Source organism: Enoplosus armatus, chromosome 16, assembly GCF_043641665.1.
Source record: "Enoplosus armatus isolate fEnoArm2 chromosome 16, fEnoArm2.hap1, whole genome shotgun sequence".
NCBI lineage: Eukaryota > Metazoa > Chordata > Actinopteri > Centrarchiformes > Enoplosidae > Enoplosus > Enoplosus armatus.
The window spans coordinates 11,667,250-11,690,273 of record NC_092195.1 but is presented as its reverse complement, the minus strand read 5'-3'; the positions used below and the strand labels follow the sequence as shown (position 1 = coordinate 11,690,273).

The window sequence follows — 23,024 nt, the reverse complement described above, 5'->3', positions numbered from 1 at the left end:
TAGCTCTTTCCCCCCCTTTATGCTAAGCTAAGCTAAGGAGCTGCATCTACCGTATAAACATGAAAGTGGTATCAAGCTTTTCATCTAACTCTAAAGCAAATAAGTGTATTCCCAAAATATTGAAATATTCCATTGAAATAGGAACAAAAACAATAATTTGTGCGCATTCTCTCCTAATTGCTGCTGGTTTTGATTCCTCCTCTCTGACCTGATGTTCACTGAACACCCTTCCTACTCATCGCTATGAAATATGGAGTAAGCTTCGGCTCGTGAAATGAGAAATCAAATGGAATTGTGAAAAAGGTGCAGTTGCTCAGGCGTGCACTGAATGGATTTAACCAGAAATCTGAAGATTGCTGTCTGAGGGTTGCCATGTCTTGCGGCACCCTCCCCCTCCTTCTAGTTCTTATAGAGGTTGCCATGTATGTTTGGCTGCAACCCCCTGTGGCCACCCCAAACGTCCACCCTACCCCCAGCGGCTGTTTCTGATTTTAGATCTGCCCTCTGAGTCCCTGCAGGCTTCCATATTTTACCATATCTTTATGGGCTAGCAGACGTGTTGAATATACTATGGTCTGGGGAGGGACAGAGGGTGAGGTGAGGAGAGGTTGAGGGCATAAGGATGAAGAGAGAAAGAGAGGTCGACGGAAAACAAAGATTAGACAGAGACAAAGAGAGGAAGGACAAGAACAGAGATGGAAATTGTAGGATCGAGAAATAAGACAGAACAGAGGACAGGGAAGACAGTGAAAGAATTGGTGGTTTATGTGAGGGGGAGGACAAGGGAAAGATACATCGCCGGAGCCACATAGGGAGGAAGAGTGTGTGTGTGTGTGTGTGGTGTGTGATATTAAACAATCCCCGCCAGCAGAAGTATGTCTGAAAAATGGCTCGCACTGAAAGGTCAGAAGTTGCATCAGCGCGCCTCAGCCTCCTTCCACTCCTTCACTTTTTCATTCCTAACTCTTCCCTATCCTCCCTCTCCTCTGCTCCTTAACCTCTACTCAAAATGCACACACACACACACACACACACACACACACACACACACACACACACACACACCCATTAGCAAACCAGACTTGTGTTCCCTCTCAAGCACCGCCACAACGTGTTATAGTCCAACGTTACAGAGGGTTTCAGGGGTCCGACCCCCTGCCACTCGCCCCGTCTGGGTCGTCTAATAAAGCCACCCCTGCTGTGGTTAGAGCCTTATAAAGACGGATCACATTTCCATTTCAGTTGCTCATCTGCTCACACACACGCACGCACACACACCCACACATACACATACAGACACACACTTTCTATTAATTCTCCCTCTATTGCCCTGTGCCTTTTGTCCAAAAGGCTGGTGTCACAGGAGGAGATAAATGAAGTGCTGCGTGGCAGTTTTCAGAGCGGCGGAGATGGTGTGCAGCCTCCACAGCTTTGGGGTGTGTCTGTGAGACTTGGAAGAAGAGAGAATTACATTGGTGCTTGTTAATGCATCTTTGATAGGGGAAAGTGTGCGTGTATGTTGTCCATGTGTCGCCTCATTCGTGCATGTGTATATGCTAGAGCGAGAATGAGATCATGCATCTCCAGGCATCTGTTGCATCTCATTAGCAGTTTTTAGAATGAATTACCTCACACACACACACACACACACACACACACACACACACACACACACACACACACACAACATCCTTCATCCTATTCCATCCACCCTGATAATCCCTTTATCTTGGCGGCTATTCAACACATAACGGCCAGCGCCACTGAATAATGATGTGGTCGTATCTACTCCTCATTCTCTAAAATGCTAATCTTCATCTCAAGGTGACAATGATGGAGACATTTTATGCACGCTGTCGTTCAGCGCTGAATAATTCTGCCGTTTTCTAATCAGATGTGTGTGTGTGTGTGTGTGTGTGTGTGTGTGTGTGTGTGTGCTGTGTATCTGTATGAGTGCAGTTAATGGTCCGTCTTTTGAGTTCAGTATTAGTTCAGCTGGAGAGCAGGAGTCAGACACTCAAACAAGACACACGCTCACACATGGACAGACATTTTGTTAGGAACCTCACTTTGCAGTCCTGTCCATGCTCTTCATCCTCAAATTCCCAGAGTTCAACATGTTTAACCCCCCCCCCCCCTCCATTAGTGTTTGCAGAGAAGGTCACTTACAACATGATTGACAATCCCCGAAATCATTACAACAAACAATCTTTTTTTTCACGCTCCACGCTCCCATTTACATACTTGGATGACATGCCTGGCTGGTTTGTTTAATCACAGAAAATTGCTCCGCTGCACAATTACTGAAGTCGTCTTTTATTATTAGATGAGCGGCACCGCTGTCACAAAGCTAATCAATTTGAGACAATGACAGAACGCATTTTTCTCTGGAGCGAGTGGAATAAAAGTGCTCCATCAGGACGTGGCGAATAAAAATATGGCTTGTGTGGAATTTTACTCAGTTCATTAAGTTTCAATTTAACTGTTTGCTTGCTAAGCAGCGTGGCACAAGCGTTATCATTGAGCCATGAGGGTTTTTTGGTAGTCATGATCAGAGGACAGTGGTTCGAGAGATGCAGACAGTCACGTTTTTACTGGAGGGTGAAGTTCTTAACGCTGACCATACTCTACACTTAAGAGGAGCGGAGGGTGTGAAGTAGAAAGATTGATAGATTTACCAAATATAAGGAAGACGACCGAGCCTGAGAAAGCTGTTTTTCATGACGACAAAAGAAGGAAGAAGGCAAGGAGGAAAGTGGAAGTGAAATTGAAAGGCTTTAAGTGTTTGAGGGTGAGTATTCTTTCTGTAGAGTGTGTTAGCGCCTCACACAGTCACACACTGTTGAGCTTCGTTGAACAGACGCTCACAGAATCAAGTCCAAATGATTTAAATGCAAAGCAACGGCCTCTGGCATCGGCAAAAAAGACGATAACAGGGTAGATAAAGTGGGAGAAAGGAGGGGAAAAAAGCCTACCAGAGAGCTTTATTTTTAAAGTGAGGTTGTCGTCCTCTATTTGTCAAAGAAATACCCTGAAATTCAGAGATTATCATTTTACAACCACAGTCCAGCCTCAATTGAGTTACAGCTTTGTGTTCATCCAATTAGAGTTCAGTAGTGTCTCTGTGTGCAAAAACATCTGCAGGCCTCCTGCCTTCACGGTCATCAGTGTCCTCGAAAACCGGGAGAGGAAGACAGGAAATGCTTCTTTCCCATGGGGCTGTGTGACATTAACTAGAGGCAGATTTTACAGGCGTGCATACACACACACACACACACACACACACACACACACACACACACACACAAACACAAACACACACACGTGTTTACACAAACCCTGCACATATACACAGAGCCTCTGTGGACTGTAAGGTCAGGACAGGGCACAGAAATGCTTCAGGAGTGGGGGGCTTTGTCATTTATGGTGAATCCATCAGACACATGTTGCTGTTCTCGTGGCCTTGCAGCCGGGGAGGGATTCAACAGAAGATGAGGTTGAATTCTTGAAACCAGATTCTGCGGTTAACCACGAGACCACCCTGCTGTCCTGTAAAATGCAGTGGAATGTGGTTGTGAGTGACTTATCATGAAAAAGACAAGTACAACGGCTTCAGGATACAGTTCACTTCTTTCAAAATGTTTTCATTGTGGTGCAATATGCATACAGTGGAAAGGAAAAAGAAAGAACTAACATATGTGCAAATGTTCGGTGTACTTAGATACAGTTGCTTGGCTGTGGTATCTCTTTGAATCTCATTCAATAGTGAACAACTTCAGGGAGTGAAACGTTTATCTGCTCGGGGAAAATGCTTCATATTTTGCTCACACGTCTCCATTGGGAGATGGATATGAATGCTGCTGCTAGCAGTTATAGCTACTGTATCTATGTATGGATGAAGATATAACACACATATCTGTAATATGAGAGAGGCAGGGAGGGGAGGGAGGGAGGAAAGGGGGGAACCTCGCTAAATTATGCAGTTTCAATTTCCCCATTTAGGGAGGATAGATCAATTTCTCATGCTAGAACCATTAACCCTTAGGATGGGCAGCGTTGCCATGGCAACACAAATTATGTCCCTTGATCAGAAGCACCTGTTTTCATGCTTGTACAAGCTTGCAGGCACACGCACACACACATAGGCACACATGCAGAGACAGACAGTGATTAGTATATTAGACTGTGCAAGACTGACTAGTGTTAAATATACAATGACTCCCCCTGCAGCTACACACACACGCACACACACTCCTCGTGTATGAAGTGACACTTGTAGGTTTCTTTTTTTGTAATGATGCATTTAATTCAACAGATCTCTGCGCGCGTGTGTGTGTGTGTGTGTGTGTGTGTGTGTACTTAATTGTATTGTCTCAGTCGGGGCAGGGTCCCTCTTGCACTGCAGCCTGTGGGGAGTTGTATTTCATCAACCCTCCCTGGGGAGAGATGTGTGTGTACATGTGTATGTCACTATGAATATGTGGGCCCATGTGTTTCCTTCTGCCACTTCTTTCTCTCTTTATTTTATATGTCTTCTTTTAGAGTCATCCTCTATCTTCTTCATCAAATTCTGTTTCTTTCTGGTGGCATTATGGTTTCTGTACATCTTGATGACCCCCCCACCCCTCCACCCCTCTTCCTCTCTTTATCTTCCATTCTCTCCTCTCTTGGCAGCAGTCCCCTATCCTTCTTCTCCCCTCCCCCATTCCTCCCTCCCCCACTATCCAAATGGCCCTCCGGTCAGGACTCAAGATGGTCAGTGGTGTGTATATTATGTGGTGCATTCATGTTCATTGTTTTTCTGTGTTTATAATGACCAATGAAAAGCCCCCAAAAGCCAATTTTATAAGGACTATTTGTGCATTTAGTTTAAATATGTTTGTGTATAAACATATGTATACGTACATATGTCTAGAAGTATCATACTCAGAATTGTTGATGTGTATTTTTTATGCTTGTAACTTCTGTGTATGCACATACCACTTGCGCTGATTGGGAGGTCATTGATTAACCCTGGCCATGCCCACATCGCCAGGGTGATATTATAATGTCAACAAAGGAGGCACAAACACTAGCTAGCTAACAATGCTGGAGCACCATGCTGGGGGTGAGAGATGGAGTGGGGGGGGTAAAGTTATTTTTCTGTTTCACTGGGATCGATTTATTTGAAATGTGGTGCACAGTGTACAGAGAACCTGCAGGGTTGTGCTTAGTCCCTGCAGAACTACAAAATGTAGTGTCAGTGGTATTGTGTGTGTACCTCTAAATGTGCATTGTGTGTATGCATGGATTCATAATTTTGCTGCCCAGAAAGATCACAGAAAACCAGACAAAGTAGTGCTTTTGCATACGCTTCTTTTGTAATAATAATAGCTCCTGGTTCATTTCCCAAAACGGTGCACAAACAGGAGTCTCTGCAAACGAAGCAAAAATTCTCATTGTTTGGAATAAACTCCAGTCATCACTTTCTTCTCTCCAAACTCCCCTTTTTTCATTTTAGAAATGTTGCTTTGAGCTTTCTGCAGTGCTCCACACTAGCATGACTGCTTCAAGAAAGAAAGTTGAGGCTTTTTCTCCCCTAAAAACTGGATTATTTATTATTGTGGAAATGCCTCTGGCTCTCCTCTGAGAAGCTTCCTGGGGCTCATTTCTCAGCATCCATCCAGCTGTAAACCTTCCCTGTGTGTGTGCACCCGGAGGACGCTGCTGAGGGAGGTGTCACACAGCCACAAAGGCATCCACAGAAACTGAAGCGCTACTCTGCCTGTGGATGTTAATTCTCTCTTTTTCTCCCTCTGTCTTTTGCTGCTATCCAACAGCTTGTCCAACAGATGAAACTCACACACACACACACACACACACACACACACACACACACACACACACACACACACACACACACATGTGGTTCTGCCTGGCTGGTACGCTTCACTGCAATGTCAGGTAGGGTCTCTGCCTGTAGAGCAGCAGGGCTCAGATTGGATTCCTTGCCTTCTTGGCTCTACTTTCTTGCATGGAAGGTTATGCCTTGATGGGGCTTGTGGTTAGTCTCAGTGTGTGTGTTTGTGTGTGTACAGCTGTGTGAGGGTAGATTTTGGACTTCTGCCTTTAATTCCCAAAACGCATTCCTTTTCAAATGGCTTTTCCAGTCAGTTATTTTCTATGGCATGAAACAGAAGACAGCCACACTGATTGTCTCTCTCTTCCAAGGCTTCTGTTTTCTTTCATTAAAGCCTGAACGCGCCGGGAGAAAGAGAATGACAGCATAAGAGAGTGCAGTTGTAGTCCTTGGCTAGCTGTCTTGTATCACATGGCGGTGGCCTGTGAGGCGTTTTCCACAGTGAAAAAGCTACTTGGAGCTTTTATGTGTGGTATTTATCAAGTATTTAGGAATGAAGCGCGTCCTCAGAGGGAAGAATGGATGATTTACTCCACATATATTTTCTACTCAGCAGGGAAATATGTCGACAATGTTATCCAGGGCTGGATCTGTGTTTCTACTTAACAGGTTCTTCATACCATTTGAGTTAAGATGGAGGATTCGGAGATGTTTTTAATGACATAAAATGTGGCATAGTGGAGTAGGAAACAGGGAATACTGGAATGAAGGAGGATGGCTGCAAGTGCAAGGAATGTACTGGAGCTCTCTGCCTCAGATCACATTTAACACTACTTGAAAGCTAGGCTATGTAATATTTATATTTACATAGTTACAACAGCATCCATTATGGCCCCAAGTGGCAATTTGCGTCTAATGGTAAATGCTAAAACGTAGGATAGGATAAGCAGAGAAGAGTTGTAAAGTCAACAAACTGAATTAGTAATGTCAGTGAGACAGCAATTTTATCTTCATTTTGCTAGTTATAGCTAACATTAGCCACCATAGGCTACTGGTTATAGTCCACCAGACCAAGTAAGGCTGTTGCAGCAAAACAGCAGCATTGTGTTGGATTGAGCAAGGGAATGTTTCAACTTTCATTTGTAAGAGGAAGAATCTGTCATTTCTTCTGCTTTTATGGTACCGTAAGATGTTTTTTTGTCCAAATGATTAATCAATGTTAACAAAGTAGACGGCATGTTGAACAAAATACTATTATATTCGGTCATTGTTGAAGGCCACAAGATGTGGTTGAAATCTTTGGAAATAAGTATAGTAGAATATTGAAGTCTAGTAGCTGAGTCTGAACTTTGACTTCATCATCTTCATCATCATTATCCAGTACAAGTACAACAAAGGCTAAGCTAAAAACAAGTGTAAAGACCAATAACACACCTAAACACACACACACACACCACCTGCAGCTTAATATTCCTCTACAGTTTGAGTTGCGTTCAAAACATTTCTGTGGATTTTTTTCCCTCTCTACCACCATAAATAGCGCTGATGGGAAGAAGGGAATGTTTCCATGGTGACACAGTGCTGTGGCAGCCGGTAATTATTCTGGTTTAAGTGCCAGCAGAGACACACGCGAGCTGGCACACGGTGGCAGATAGTGACACCTGGACATGAGCCTCTCGGACCAGAGCAAATAAGGAATTTATCAGGTGTTAGTCATGTTAAAGGTGAACGACCTGACAACATTTTGACCACATGTAGACTCTGATTTTAAATAATTTCAAGGGAGATCAAGGTCAAAAATCTAATAGAGTTTGTATTCACCTTTATATACAACCCTAATGTAAGATTCAGAGGTTTGACAGCAAGTTTACAGACTGAAACATCACAGCTTGGGGTGTGTATAAGTGTGTATCATATAACATATATGAATATGTTATATGATACAGTTCAGAGATGATGTCACCTGGTTATTATCCTCTCAGTTACATGGGCAGACTGGTCAATAACATGGACATTGTGTGTGTATTTGGGAGTATTGAAGACACTGCACATGCCTGAAGGTGGATGTGTGTGTGTGTGTGTGTGTGTGTGTGTGTGTGTGTGTTTGTGAGTTTGAGAGGTTGCAGGTAGCCTGTTGTCCAGTATGTATTTGATATGGGTATTAAAAAACACAAACATACTCAGAATTCCCTCGCTGCTCTCCCACTCACACACTTGCCCAGCCTACGTTCATGCATCCACACACACACACAAACAACACCACCCTCCAAGGATAATATTCAGCTCAGCGCTTTACCTCCACCAAGCAGTAATCCCCCCCTTCTCGTTTTTATCTGCTCTCTTCCAGGCGAGGCCGACCTGACTAATCATCCAAGGTGTCAAGGTAAGGTTGTGTTCGCCTCTCGCCAGCCACTCACACTGATAGCAACATGAGCCCCTGTGTATTTTTCATCCGGGAAAACACAAGCTGCGGTTCAACAAAAACAGGAATTCCTCAGTGTCCCTTTGAAGAAGTTAAAATTGGCTTCTGCAGCTCCACCTGATTCGCAGCAAAAAAAACTTCCTCGCTGCAAGAGGACGAGGAGCGCTTCCCCAACTCCCACACTCCCCAGTCGCATTAGCATAGGCGAGCAGAGAGACACAATGGAGTTTTTTCACCACAGGCACAGAATACACGTTCTGCACACACACATATGCACATTGCCCCAGACAGGAGTTTGGAAAGATAGATTGACATATTTTTGTCACTGTCTAGGTCTGCTGTAGCTGTCTTGTCAGCTGATTGAAAGGAGAGGGGCATGCAAGAGAGGGCAGATAAATAGATAACCAGAGACAACACTCCTGACTTTGTGTCATTTATTTTTTCTTCCCGCTCACTGTCTTTCCCTGTCAGTCATCCCGCATGTCACCTTCTCTTTTTGATTCCTGCTCCACATCGTCTACATACACTGCAGTGACAAATGTCTTCACATGCACACACACACACACACGCACACACACACACACACACACACACACACACACACACACACACACACACACACACAGACACACACACACCCAGTGGCATACAAACCCTCCACTCCACATTTATTTGTTCTGAGTTTTTTTGCGAGGCTCAGAGTAGCACACAAGCTCATCCCTGCCACCGCCCTCCCCTGCCGTGAGTCACCCGCAACTCCACACAGCGCCATAAATCACCCGTGATAACATCAGGGGCTCCATCAGTTCAGCGAAAACCCAACTTTGGCTGTTAGACAGAGACGTGATGAGGTTGCTTATGCTGTGCGCAGAGCCCAGACACCAGTTGTGGAGGCTCTGGTGTGAGGGCCACTGCAGCAGACTCCCTGTCTGCACTGCAGTCTGACTCTGCTGTGTGCTGCCACCTGCTGGTCATGTCTGGACATAGTATGCAGTTAGAAGACGTTATTAAACCTTTAGTTCTTTTTCAGTGAACGTTAAGGACTAAAATGATCAAGATAGCGGGTGTAGTTTTTACTGTCTACAAAGGTCATATCCAAACGTTCATGTTGTTACTCATTGCTGTTTCATAATAGAATCGGAAGATGATTAATGCTGTTTCCTGCAATGAAGCAGCTGCACCAAAATCCAGTCAATTCGGTGTGTTTTCCTGACAAATAAAACACAGTTTGCACAGTTTGGCAGATTGTATCCTTCAGTACATTTGACTTATCCTTAACCAACAATAATCATTTAGGATGTGCTGAAAAAGTGGAAACTCACAGATTCTTCTGCTGCATATTTAATCTCACGTAAGGTGATATAATGTGGGGGTTTCCACAAGATCCATCTGCTCAAAGCTGTTAGTGTCCAAAGAAGAAACACGTTGCTGGTGAATTATTTAATTTTGTTTTGGGGTTTTTTCAGTCTGCAAAGAATTTAAAAGACACATTTTTAATCTGTGTTTATTTTTCTTGTGTTTCCCCAGCCGGTACCTGTCCGATGTCCTCTCCTCCTCCCACAGTGTGATGCGTCATGGCTCCGGTGCTGAGTGGAGTGTGGTGGGGGCCGGAGGCCGGTGTCGTCGGGTCAGGGGCGGCAGCTGCTACTGGGGTGGCGTCGTGGCTGGGCAGTGGGCAGCTGGTCCTGGCCATCACCCTCAGCACCCTCACTGCCCTGCTGCTGGTCTCTGTGCTGCTGCTGCTGTGTGCTAGCTGCCAAGGGTGAGCACCATCTCACACACACAGACATGTACTGACCTATATGATTGTTGTTGGAGTTGTTGTTCAAGGAGTGTTCAACACTCATATATTTAGAAGATGCCAGGAAAGTTTGACACGTCATGATAACAGTTTCCTGGTCTTACGTATTGACACATCCTGCAGTCAACTATCTAAACAGAATCTGCCCTTGCTAGAAATGCAGGCTGTCTGCATTGCAGTGTTGAAAATAGCACAAATACCTGAGTGGGCATTCTTAACTACAGTAATTATAGGTGCAGCAACAATGAGGAACAGTTCTGCTGAGTAACAGTAAAGAATGTCCTCATGGGTATTATCAGAAATCAGAAATACTTTATTGATCCAGGGGGGGAATTGTGGCCTTAATACAACAATTATGAATGAGTATGTGTGCTGTCAACAGGGGCTAGCATGTAGAAACTGTAGTATTGTAATTGTTTTTCTTTTCCCCCAAAAATAAAAAGAGCCATGAGTCATGTTCACCCAAGTAGGTGAACAGGAGTAGAGCTATAATGTCCCTAAGGACACAATGTCCCTAAAAAGTACAATGATGAATAAAACCAATAATAATGCAGAAAAGTGCACAGGTTAATGTCAACATTGCTGTTCTCATCAAAGCAGCGAGAAGAAGCCAGAAACAAGGAGACAACCCTGTGACATCCAGCTTAATTACATTGTGTTTAAGAATCCACCTGGGTGGATTTGAACACCTTTAAATCCAAAAACCAGCACTTTAACCTCATAGTTATTGTTTCATTTAATCCAAGAGCCAAAATAACAATGAAGTGAACAACACCCAGGCCTGCACCTGATCCGAGGACAGGAACAGCTTCATTTTCCTTCAGATTCACACAAGTTGCAAAATGTCCTGCCTGATGTCCTCTGTGTCCTGTAATGATCCACATTTTATCCTTCTCTTTCCTCTCTCTTTCTAGGCAGAAGAAGGCAGTCAATGGACGTCCAGCAGGAGACCACGAGAACCTCATGAATGGAGTGAGTTGGACTTCAGGGGTTTTTCTTGCAATTGTACATGTATGAGCTGCACATGTTGAAGAAATGGTTTTTGAGAAATATGCTCATTCGCTTTCTTGCGGAGCTACATATGAAGCTACAGGCAGTTAGCTTAGCTTAGACTGGAAACAAGGGGAAACTCTCACTGTGAGGTTCCCAGGCAAAATCTCCCAAAATGTCGAATTATCCCTTTAAGGGACATTAAGGCACATTTTGAAGGGATATTGAAGCATCTTAGGGCAGCAGCTTTGACGAAGAAGCTGCCCCTGACAATTAATTTCTAAAATTGTGATTAGGTTTCAAGATTTGCTCCCTGTTCTTTTGATGTATTTGTGTGTGTGTGAGTGTGTGTGTGAGATATTAGATGCGAAGGGGAACAGCTGTGTGTTTTGAGTCAGCTTGCCACAGTGTGTCGGGCAGATACGTAATTACATTCACACTTACATATGCACACATACATACACATTTGCTCTCTTATACAGTCTGTCACATGTGCAAACAGTCTTGTGTAACCATAGATGTTTTTTAAAGAAAGATGAGGTCAAGGTTCAATAACATCTAGGGATTCTGGGAAACTCAAGGAACAATTCTAGCAGTGAAAGATCAATAATTAAATCTAAACGCTGGAGAAATATTTACTCAGATCCATTCTGTCTCTTAAAAAGAAGGCACACACACACACACACACACACACACACACACACACATACAGTCCTCATTAGTTGCTGCGTGTGTGTGAGTGACATGTCAGTAATCAGGCCGTGTAACCACTTGTAAATGAGGCTGTGGATTGAGCTTCCACATTGGCTGCATGCCTGAGTAACACACACATTCACACTGACACACATCTCCACCCTGATATCCTATGACACACACACACACACACACACACACACTGACATTTGCCTTCTAACCCACTTCCATCACACTGGCTCAGAAACATACACAAAACAAATCCTCCCTACACGCAGCTGATTGACAGCCTCCAGCGAGATTGTTTCTAAATTGCCTGCAGCCGCTGACGGGGAAGTGGTTAATCCTGCAAAGAGAGCGCATGTGGGAAATTCCACTGACTGCTATTATCATATCATGTTATTATATTATTGTGGCTTGTACATTTTTATTCTGAAGTCATTGAAAAGAAAGAATGAAATTAAATCAAGTAAAACAATAAAACAAAGGGCACAACAATCTGAGAAAACTGATATTCACTCTTTATAGAGTTGACCTTTCTAGGTATGGACTACTCATAATGACACTGTGTCCTCTCAAACATCATGTCATGACATAGTAATTGCCAACTCCCATAAAACTGATGTTTCAGTAACCAAGCAACATTTAAGTGTGACAAATGCCCAGCAGACTACATGACATCCACTTACTGTCTTATCCTGTGTGTGTGTGTGTGTGTGTGTGTGTGTGTGTGTGTGTGTGTGTGTGTGTGTGTATGTGTGTGTGTGTGTGTGTGTGTGTGTGTGTGTGTGTCAGCCCACATGCTCCCACATGCACATTCCTCAGAGCCTTTTTGCCTTTGATGGATATCTTCACTGTAACCCGCAATTGTGGGGTGGTCAAATTGTTTCAGGAGGGGCCCATTTAAATGACGGACCATGTCACAGCCTGATATGTTAAATGGGGGTCTTTGTCTTTACGGATGAGTGGATTGGCTGTCCTCGCTCACCCGCAATCAGTCTTTCCTGCGGCTGCGTCCCAACACGATGAGGGAACGCTCTCCCTCACCTCCCACGTTTTCCTTGTTAAAGTTTTTAGCCTAATTGTTTCAATTTGTCTTTCATTAAGTCCGGATCTAGACTTATTAAAATGCCACAACTCCATGTTTTGTGAGATCCAGCCAGAAAAAAAGGGCCGTGTGAGCCATTTTGGGTCCTGATAAAGTTAAAAAGGCGAAGAACTTGAATGATGCTGAGATTAAGAGATGAAAAATAGTTTTCTTCCTCTTGTAACTGTTTCCCACCTTGGTCAAAAAAATAAAACAACAAAAGAATAACAGAAGAGATGTTTGGGCCATAAAATAGTTAAAGATTACATCATAGACCCCAATAGTTATGAGAGTAATGGACCACTAGGTGGGGATGTGGAGCTTCTAATACACAATCTTCTGCTCACACAGAAGGAAAAACAACAAGCCTAAACAAAGAGACACTTGACTTGCACCAGCTTATATATATTGAGTGACGGAGCGATATCATTGCCTACAGAAACAAGACAGTTTATGTTGATAAATCATGCCTCAATGCGGCAGGTGCTCAGCACATGCAGTGTTAATTAGTGTAGTTTCTTTTCAGAGTCAGTCATTTGAGTGTTTGCTCACTTGTAGAGCTGATTCTGCTGCTGATTTTGCCATGTGATGAAGCAAACATGTAAACAGCCTCTAAAGACTCAATGTTAGAAAAATCTGCTCTGCTGAAGTGTCCTTGAGCAAGACTGAATCCCTCACTGAAGAGGGAGGGAAGGTAAAATAGGGATACAAATGTCCCTATTTTATTCATGTGACACCACTAATGCATATAGTCATTTTATCCTCCTCAGTCTCAATCCTCCAAGTATTCTTGACTTGGTGTCAGTGTCTCTTATTAATGAACCAACGTGACATTATAGACTCAAAGTGAGACGTGTCCATTGGAGGTTTTCAGATCACGTTTTATCAAAAGAAGATTGTCAGATCAGCTCAAAAACCCAATTACAATCAACTGAGATGAGAATATACAGCATTGTATCTTCATCAGGTTATCTCTAGATGGCTTTTTTTGGTGGGTTAAAAAACACTACATCTAATTGAGCACGTGTGACACACTGATAATGAGCTTAGAATAATCAGTAATGTGATTGGAAAATCTAAGAAAAGTAGAGATAAAGAACAGGGAAGTGTGGAAATTGTAATCAGTGCTGCAGATATGAGAGTTCCCCAAAATCCTGAAGATCCTGAAAAATAATTTTCCAAACGCAGCACAATCTGCTGACAGCAGCTTTTGGACGGCACCGAGGTGTGAAAGTCATCTACCCTTAGCGAGCTGACAAGTGCAGATTGATTTCTGTTCCCTTTAGGAATTTAACTTTTTTTTTTGGTGTGACGTGTAATTGAATTAACTCAAGAGTGGATTTTTCAATTTAATGCAAATGAAAATTTTAAGCTGCCATCTAAACAGAATCTGCTTCCAGGCTTTCAGCTTTGCCCAGTCGTGACAAACATCTTATCCTTTGTTGTGCAGGTGTCAGAAAGAGAGACGATCAGCCAATCAGCAGACAGTCCAGCAACTGATCTGGCAGTCAGCAGCTCTCACAATGGTCCTCTAACCAGCGGTACAAGTAAGCCAAGATAGTTAGCTTCAGCTTAGCATGTCGTGTCTTTGTTAACTATTTGAACTCTATGATATTAGAGTCACTGCTGGCAAAGTGCTCAATGTTTCTGCTGCTCTTTACTTTTATAATTCTGCTTTATTATAATAACATTTGTTTAGCAGCTGGTGTTATGCAACGTCTTTGTTGTCTTTCAGCTTTGGTTCATTTGAAACCTCAGCTGTTGTTTTTTTATGGCCACATCTATGTAATGTTCTTAGTCATTTTTAGCTGGGTGGGTACTAAATATTAGTAATAGAAAACTGTAAATAGTAATGGATCAATTCTGCAATGACGAATGAGGAAAATGTGACTCATAAAGTAAATAAAATGTTCTCTCATAAAAACACATTGAAATCACAAATGAGAAGCTTTTTACTCGCCCTGATTTTCTTTTTTTTTCTCCCCTCCACCAGTCCTCACGGACACACAGGACACCAGTCCCCAGCCGTCAGAGGAGATGCTCTCCAGCCAATCAGAGCTCAGGTCCTCCAAGTGTCCTCAGGACCGCGAGCTACCCAGCATTCCTCCCAACAACGCCCTCATCGGGGACGGACCCCCAGCCTCAGGGGACAGCACCTATGAGGTCAATGTGTAAAGTCACCTCACATCAACCGAACCGTGTCTTTACTTCCACTGAGCTTGCATGTTGCTGTTGGGTTGATTGAGTTTACAGTTACAAAACAGAAGCATTAACTGTATTTTGCTCATTTACAAGCATATTAAAGAATCCATGTATGTATCTGATATCCAGGTGGTGAAGGAGATGGCTGTGGCATCACGTGACGTCAGCGTCGAAGACTCCCTGTACGAGACAGTCAAGGAACTCAAAGACCCCCCCGTGCAGCTCGGGCTCCCCAACGGTACCACCCAGCTGAGCCCCGATGAACCTCCCCATCATCCCCCTGCCCTTCTCAACGGCCACCTCAGCCCCTGCACACCTGAGCGGGGGCCCCTGTGCGCAGGGGTGGAGTACGCCTCCGTCGACCTGAATAAGAAGAGCCGCCACAGCGCCGACATGGAGTCCAAAAGGCGCTCCGATAATGCCAGCGTTCCCTCCCATAAGCCTCTGGAGGAACCAGAGGAGGACTTACCTCCGCCGGTACCAGAGAAGGTTCTGGATGAAAATGACAACCAGCCAGTGGTGATGAATGGGCTGGCAGGGGCTGGGCTGCACAATGGAGAGGTGAGGATGATGTGTGTGTGTGTGTATATGTGGTCTTCTCTGCTGCTATACACAAGTTACAAACGGATAAAAACCCATGTAGCAGCAGGTAGACTTAGCATCAGATCACTAAAATGTTAAGCAGCTAGCTAGAAACCTGAACTCTTTTTTAAAATTGTCATCTCTAAAGTAGTTACAGTAACTTGAGTCACTAATAATTACAAATAATCTTTCCAGCAAACAGTAGCATGAGCTGTGTTATTAATATGAGCAAGCTTACTGCCTAGGTAGCAATTGTAAAAATCAGCTTTTCACCAATTTCAACAAGATAAAAAATGACTCAATTTAGTTGGCATTTGTATTAATATCATTCATAATGTTTTGATAAAGTCATCAATTCTGGGTTTTCAAAACTTAACCAATTTTTGACAAAAAAGTCAGACAGAACATTACAATTCCAGGTATCCTTTAGGTATCCTCTCTCTCATTCTCCATGAGTTATACCCATCCTAATAACACAATTTATTCCCATATGAACTTGAGGTGGGTTATTCACTCGGCAACGCTGTGTATAAGATTCAACATTGCTGGCTGTAGAAAGAGACCATGGAGAACAAAGAAAAGGGGAGATGTGTCACCACCACAATTATCATCTGCTAAGCTGCCTGCTCAGTGCTGTTATAGGGAGAGTGACAGACTGAGGGTGAGAGCGAGAGAGGCAACAGTGTAGAAGTGAAGGCAGAAGAAAAGAATGAAAATGGGAGCTGGAGTAGGAAGAGCAGGAGAGAGTAATAGATGAAACAGAGATAGTGACAGAGAGATGATGGGAGATTGAGTCAAAAAGAGCTGAGAGGACCGGGAGGCATAAAGGGTGAGAGAGAAAGAGAGCCAAGAGTGAGAGACAGAGAGAGAAAGAAATAAAGAAACCCAGCGGCATACAAATGAAGCCATCTGTAGTAGACGGGAGGGGAGGGAGAAGATAGGAGGATGAGAATGAAAAGCAACAGTGTTGGAGGGAGGAGAAGGGGTGAGAGATGGAGATGTGAAGGAGAAGAGAGGGAAGAAGAGTAAAAGCAAAGGAGTGGAGAGGTGAAAAGAAGAGAAGTAAAAACGGTTCAGCGTCGTGCAGAGGTGCTGCTGCTGCTCTCAGTATGCTGCCTTCCACATGCAGAGATCCATCAGACACACACACCAACAAACACATACACTAACACACTCTCAGAGCTCGCATCAGACTGTTAGAAGCTGACAAGCACGCGGACACAAACATCACGTTGTCAATCTGCCACAAAGCTGCATGAAGTGGCAACTGTTCTTCTTCTCCACACACTCTTCCTCTCTCAAATTTTATTTACTTCCCTCTGCATTACTTTCCCATCTCTCATTTTAAAGGAGGATTATGGTTTATTATAACTTTTAACATAAGATTCTTAACTGTGCCACTGATTGGTCTATCAGTCCACCACTTTGGTCCGGTCTGAAGTATCTCAACAACCACTGGATGGATTGCTGTTTGGTACAGGTGTCCGTGTTGCCCAGAGGACAAATCCTAATGACTTTGTTGATCCATTGACTTTTCCTCTAGCACATTCATGTTCTCTTTTCCTCTCTTCATCTCCTTCCCTTCTCCTTATTTCTCTTCTCTTTTTTTCAGTCTCATCTCTGTATTCCTTTGTCTCGGCTGTTGTAGCCAATTAGTTAATCACTGCTGCTCATTGGACAGCAGGCGAGTCTAGCCTCATCTGACCCCTGTATCTATGATGAAATCTTGATCTACTGAGCTACAATATATTGCCAAACCATACTGGCAGCCACACACACACTCAAAAATGTACTCGTTTATAGACGCACCCACATGTACTTTGTTGGCATGTCTAGTCAGCATTAATTCTGTTATTTTTCCCATCCCCCCACATTACACACACACAGATGCGACAGTGTGTGTGTGTTTACATATATTCTGCTACACATAGACTCCCTGGGGCTGATTTAAGGTTAACCCTGAATGTTCCCTGCTCTCCGTGGTTTACACCCGTGTATGACCGGGAGCCGTCGGTGATTTGTCTTGTCAGACTAAATGTGTGTGTGTGTGTGTGTGTGTGTGTGGGTGTGTGTGTGTGTGTGTCAGAGCCTAGTGAGCGCCAGCTGGCCACCATCACTATGACAGTTAGTCTGGCTTCATGATGGATGATACAGGCTATAGTAACTCTCTCTCTGTCTCCGTCTCTCATACGCACACACACACGCACACACACACACACACACACACACACACACACACACACCTATACACTTATCTGTGTAAACGCTGAGGTGCCTGTATGTAAATGTCTGAGAGGAATCCCCTCAGGTAGCACCTTGGTAAATGGCAGACTTTCTCATATACGCACATTTTTATATACATACACCTGGTTTGTAGTTAAACATTCTCCCCAGAAACACACACCCACAATCTTTTTGTGACCTTTCATTTACAGCTTCTCTGTTCCTGTGCAGTTCTACAGTTATTGAACCGTCATAAACAGCAGCAACACTTGTTTGCAGTCATTTGCCTGTATGTCGCCTGTGGGCTTTTCATGTGAGGTGCAGGAAATGAATTTGACCCAGCCAGTGGGCTGCTGTGATATACGCTGGGGACATGGTCCGGGTAAACTGCTGGTCAGCACTGCTGAGCTGCTAAAGGGAATCACTATTGTTAGATAGAGGATTTGAGTATGAAATATTTGTGTGTAAGTGTTTTATAGGTTATAGGTTATCATTTGAGTTGATGTTGATGTGGTTTATATGTTTTGCATATCTGCAGTTTGTTTGGAGTTGTTTATACACTTGAATTAGCACGTGTGAGACATGGAATGGAGATAATCTCAGCTGATGTATTCATACTGATTCATATGTGCGCGTTTCAATGTGCACGTCAGCATGACTGACACGCTGACACCTGAGTCGTCCATCTTCCGAGGCTGCTGTAATCAGCTTACTGTCATACTTGCATGTCCTGTGTGTCATTGTATCTCCTACGTACACATAAACACATTCCCATAATCCTGTCTCACATACACACACGCAAACGTCTTACTGTAACGCGTCAAAATATTAGTCTCTCAGATGTAATGTCTCGATGTGTATTGACTAAACAAACACCCGTCCACACACTGTCATAGGCCTTAATATTAGTTTAATATGCATGAAATACAGTTATTGAGACTCAAATTTAATGCCCACATGCATCAGACCCAGGTTAAATACTGTGTTTATTGCTGACTATGTGACTGACTAAATGAAAATTCCACTTTAATTTGCAATGATACTCGAGCCAGGAATAAAGAGGCTGCAAATTAGATGAACAAATATTGTGAGGCACACTCAGAGGTGCAGTGACTGGGTCAAGTCACCTGCGCCCATGTTTCATACGAAAACTCCTCCAGGGCACTCTGCCTAATTGGACGGCTAATTAAAGTGAAATGAAAAAGGCATCTGCTGCATTTGCAGTGAGTGTTTGTCGGATCTATAAAACGAATCATGTCTCCAAACATGCCTTATCCATAAAGTAATCATATTGATTCACGCTCTTTGAGAAAATGCCAGGGCAACGTGTGTCTGCAGATACTATGACACACAGCCAGGGCGTACAGTTTGACAGATGATCTCTGTGCGCTTTTCATTCAGTACATAAGAACATAGCTTGTGTGGCAATGTGCCCTCGACAAGCACCAAGTACTGCGCCTCAACAAGTGAACAGTTTCTTTTTTCAAATGCATCTGCGTTAACCTTGGTAAAAAATCTAGAAAATCTGAATTTCGTGACAAAAAACCCCAATGTTTTCCTCTCTGAAAAGTGTGTAAAAATTTCACATCATATGAACTATTTAGTCAACGCTAGCAGCAATATTGAGGTTCTTGTTAGACTCCTGAGGTGTTTGGCGCTGCTGTCAGATGTGCTGTGTTGATTAATGGCTCCCTCATCGATCATAAGGCGAAGTGGACAGAGGCTGTGCACAAAAACATCACACTCTCTGCCACTGCCTATTGACTTCCACTCAATAATTTTCTTAATGAATAGGTGGTTATATAAAACATTAGCTTCATATGTATCATGACAGAAAAAAAGCAAATGCGGGGCTTGTTTCTTTCCCACTGCTGGGAATAGTTTAGAAGTTCACTTTATTGATCGCTTACCAAGCGCTCTCTTTAGATACTCAAAGAGATTTTCCACTGTTCCACTGGTGTTTATGTTACTTGTCAATAGTTTACCAGCATGTTTTAGTAATGCAGATCAAATCAAATAAGAACTGCAGCCATATCTTAATTGCATTCCCTCAAAGTTGCTTCAAACAGCTCTGTCAAGTTTCAGTATTAAAGCTTTTGATTATAAGAACAACAGTTTAAACTTTAAGGATTGATACTTTAACAGGAAGATGCCACCAAATTCAACAGCCACTTCCAGAGAAGTAAGCACCCACTTTGTAGCCTTAGGAGTGTTTTAAGCATCTTCTTCGTTCTGCACTCAGCCTTTTCTTTTCATACGCTGGCTGCCATATCTAAATCTATCTTTTTGTTCTTTTCTCCTCCAGTTACACTCCCCTCTGTCTCCTGCACTGGGGTTCGACAACCACGTTCTGTCAGACAATGAGGTAAGTGTGTGTTAAACTCCCTTATTCCCCAAACCGCAGTTTCCAGTCCCGAGACAGCAGCACTTTACTCTGTGAATGCCAATGCTCCAAGCACCAAAAAGATAAAAAAAGAAGAAGAAAAAAATGGTAAAACAGTCATACAACATCAGACAATATGCTATGAGGCAAAAACCTAGCAGGGATCTTATAGTACAAATGCATCAGTTTCTTTTTTGTGTTCACATTCCTGTTATCTCAATAAATGTAGTTATGTTTATGACAATTGTATACAAGTGATAACCAAAACAATGTGTTTCTTGTCTGTCCTTCAGTCCGCAGTGTACTCTACAGTCAACAAAACAAACTGTGACGATGCTGTGAACGAGGAAGACAAAGAGCACGACTACAGCAGCATCGCAGAAATCAAAGGTCTCGTCTCGGCCTCTTCCTCCAGTGACCTCTACGCCACCGTCCGAGATATCTACACTCAGCCTGACGAGCCCCAGCCGGGGGAGGACCCTGCCTTGGACAGCACAGATCCTGGCTACGAAACCATCCGCATCCCAAAGACTGATAGCTCGGATGACGACCACAGGGCTGGGCTGGGAGTGGAGGGGTCAGACGCTGCCAAGGCAGAGCCTGACTACGAGAGTGTCGGAGAGTTGGGTCTGGGCCGGGAAACGTCCCGCCTCTGAGCTTTCCCTTCATCTGTGGCGGTTTAGGAGCTTCCTCTCTGACATCTTACAGATGTCACCGTAACAAGCTTGCCTTTGGTGCAGGACTTGAGGAAAATGGCCACAGCATCCATCACCAACGCATGAGTGTGCTCTTTACAGCTTGGGTACGGTTTATCATATCTGAACTTTTAATTTATCAATCAGGGTGAATGTCATTGGTACTGATAGGCCTACTAGAAAATGAACTGTAGTACCTCAGTCATTGGGCATTTATCCCTTGGAAGAGTGCACTTAACACTTAATTGTGAAAAAGATCAAATAAACTATGAAATAAATATCCAATCACAGCAGAATTTTAAGGGTTGACTGAGGACACTATCAGTGCCTGTGATATAAAAAAAGATACCAAGAATTCAGTGCCATATAATCATGAAATTCATGCACTTACTGTACATATGAAGGTAACCTTATGCGTAAATCCCTTCTGCAGCTGCTAGTGACTTTCTAGCTTCTTCTAGATGACTCAGTGTCCTGTTTTATTGAGGTGTCAGATGGTGTATTTCTCCGTCAGGTTGGCAGCACCTCTGCTGTGCGTTCTCTGCTCGAATTTCCTGTGAATGGGTCCTAGGTATGGAAAGCAAAAGCCTGTCTGATCTGTGACCAAACGGTTAGTAGAAACACACATAGTTTTCGATAGATTACGCCATCAAATAGAAATTATGACTTTTTGACTGCATGTTCTTTTGTTGAGACTATTCACCGCAAATGTATGGGTTCAACATGTTACAGGACAGAAAATATGAAAATAGTCTGCAGAACCAAAATGGAAACAAGAGATGACGGAAGGAGGGCAGGCTGACATGAAGTTTGATACACTTTGAAAGCATTTTTAGATGTTTTACAGTCCATGTCAGCGTTTTATTGTGAAATTCATATTTATTTGAAGATGCGTATTGTTGTGTAATTGCAAAATGTTGAGAGAGAAAATAGGGTTTTATAGACGTTTCTAGCATTTTTATTAAGATACTAAATGAAAGTGAGCTGTGAGATAATGACAGTTGTAAAGGTACGCTTTCCCCTGACTTTTTTATTCATTGTTTTAAAGAAAATACATACGTCATATTTTCTTTTATTGTCGTTTTGCACAGGGGCCACAACAAATTCAGAAGTCTTGTAATGTGTTAAAATAACAAACATTCATTATTAATGCAAATCTATTGATCAACTGTATTTTTTTTTCATGTTTTTTGAGCCTACTCTTGGTACAGTATACAGTCTTCAATTGGTGTCCAGGATGATTTTAAAGCACAAGGTTTGATATCATGGTACTGCATTTATATACAGCTTAGCAAAGGCATCATCACAATTTGAATATCTAACGCTTTTTCACTTACTAGAAGCACTCTGAGAAAACCATATCTGTCTGTTTGTAGCTTGTACTGACGACATGCCAACCAAGGCTTGTATTTAGTTAGAGGACTATTTTAACCAACTGTTACTCCCTGGAAGTTTTATGTAAACTTTTACTCATTTGTACAATGTCCAGAGTGGTATCATTTTAAAATAAGCCTGTTAAGAGCACTGATGTATGTCTGCCTTGTTTTAAGGAAACCCTGTTGTCCAATGGTTTTTTACCTTGTATTGTTGCTCAAAGTTGTCAGATAGATTTTGAGTTCTGAGAAGTAGTAACCAGTCAAATGTCAGAAATATGGTACAATGTTTTGGTACATGCATTTTAAAACACAGCAAGTGTGGTACTTTTATTTAAAAAAAACAACAAATTAATGTCTCAATACTCTTGTTTGATGTTTGTTTTCAAATGCACAAGGCCAATGCTTTTTGCTGTAAATATCTCTTTCACTGCTACAGTATCTCACGTCTTTGCAGAAACATTGGTGTCATCTGTTTCCACCCACATGAAAATATTACAGCCTTACAGTATCTCAAGCTTCAAGTTGGAAGAGAATGTAAAAAACAATTCACTCCTAGTATTTTATGAACGAAAACGGGCAAAGCCCTAAAAAAAAAAGCATTGCTGCAAATACCTAATTATCATTGTTGTTTACATTCCTAAAAAATGAGTACATCGTTCCTACCAAGTGATGTGGCTGTGTATCAGGGTGGTGCCATCATTTAGATATAATGGTGTTCACAGAATGCTGTA

The 23,024-nt window shown here is 42.9% G+C and overlaps 1 protein-coding gene across 1 annotated transcript in view; it reads left to right on the top strand.

Moving 5' to 3' along the window:
- pag1 (phosphoprotein membrane anchor with glycosphingolipid microdomains 1) overlaps positions 1–21,059 on the top strand; it is a 44,922-nt gene extending 23,863 nt beyond the window's left edge. The window contains exons 2-9 of the mRNA XM_070922307.1: positions 8,187–8,222; positions 9,789–10,023; positions 10,977–11,034; positions 14,283–14,379; positions 14,826–14,995; positions 15,164–15,595; positions 20,145–20,204; positions 20,516–21,059. Coding sequence (XP_070778408.1) covers positions 9,836–10,023; positions 10,977–11,034; positions 14,283–14,379; positions 14,826–14,995; positions 15,164–15,595; positions 20,145–20,204; positions 20,516–20,878 — 1,368 coding nt within the window. The 5' untranslated portion in view covers positions 8,187–8,222; positions 9,789–9,835 and the 3' untranslated portion in view covers positions 20,879–21,059. The remainder of the gene's footprint in view (positions 1–8,186; positions 8,223–9,788; positions 10,024–10,976; positions 11,035–14,282; positions 14,380–14,825; positions 14,996–15,163; positions 15,596–20,144; positions 20,205–20,515) is intronic.
- The last annotated feature ends 1,965 nt before the right edge of the window (positions 21,060–23,024 follow it).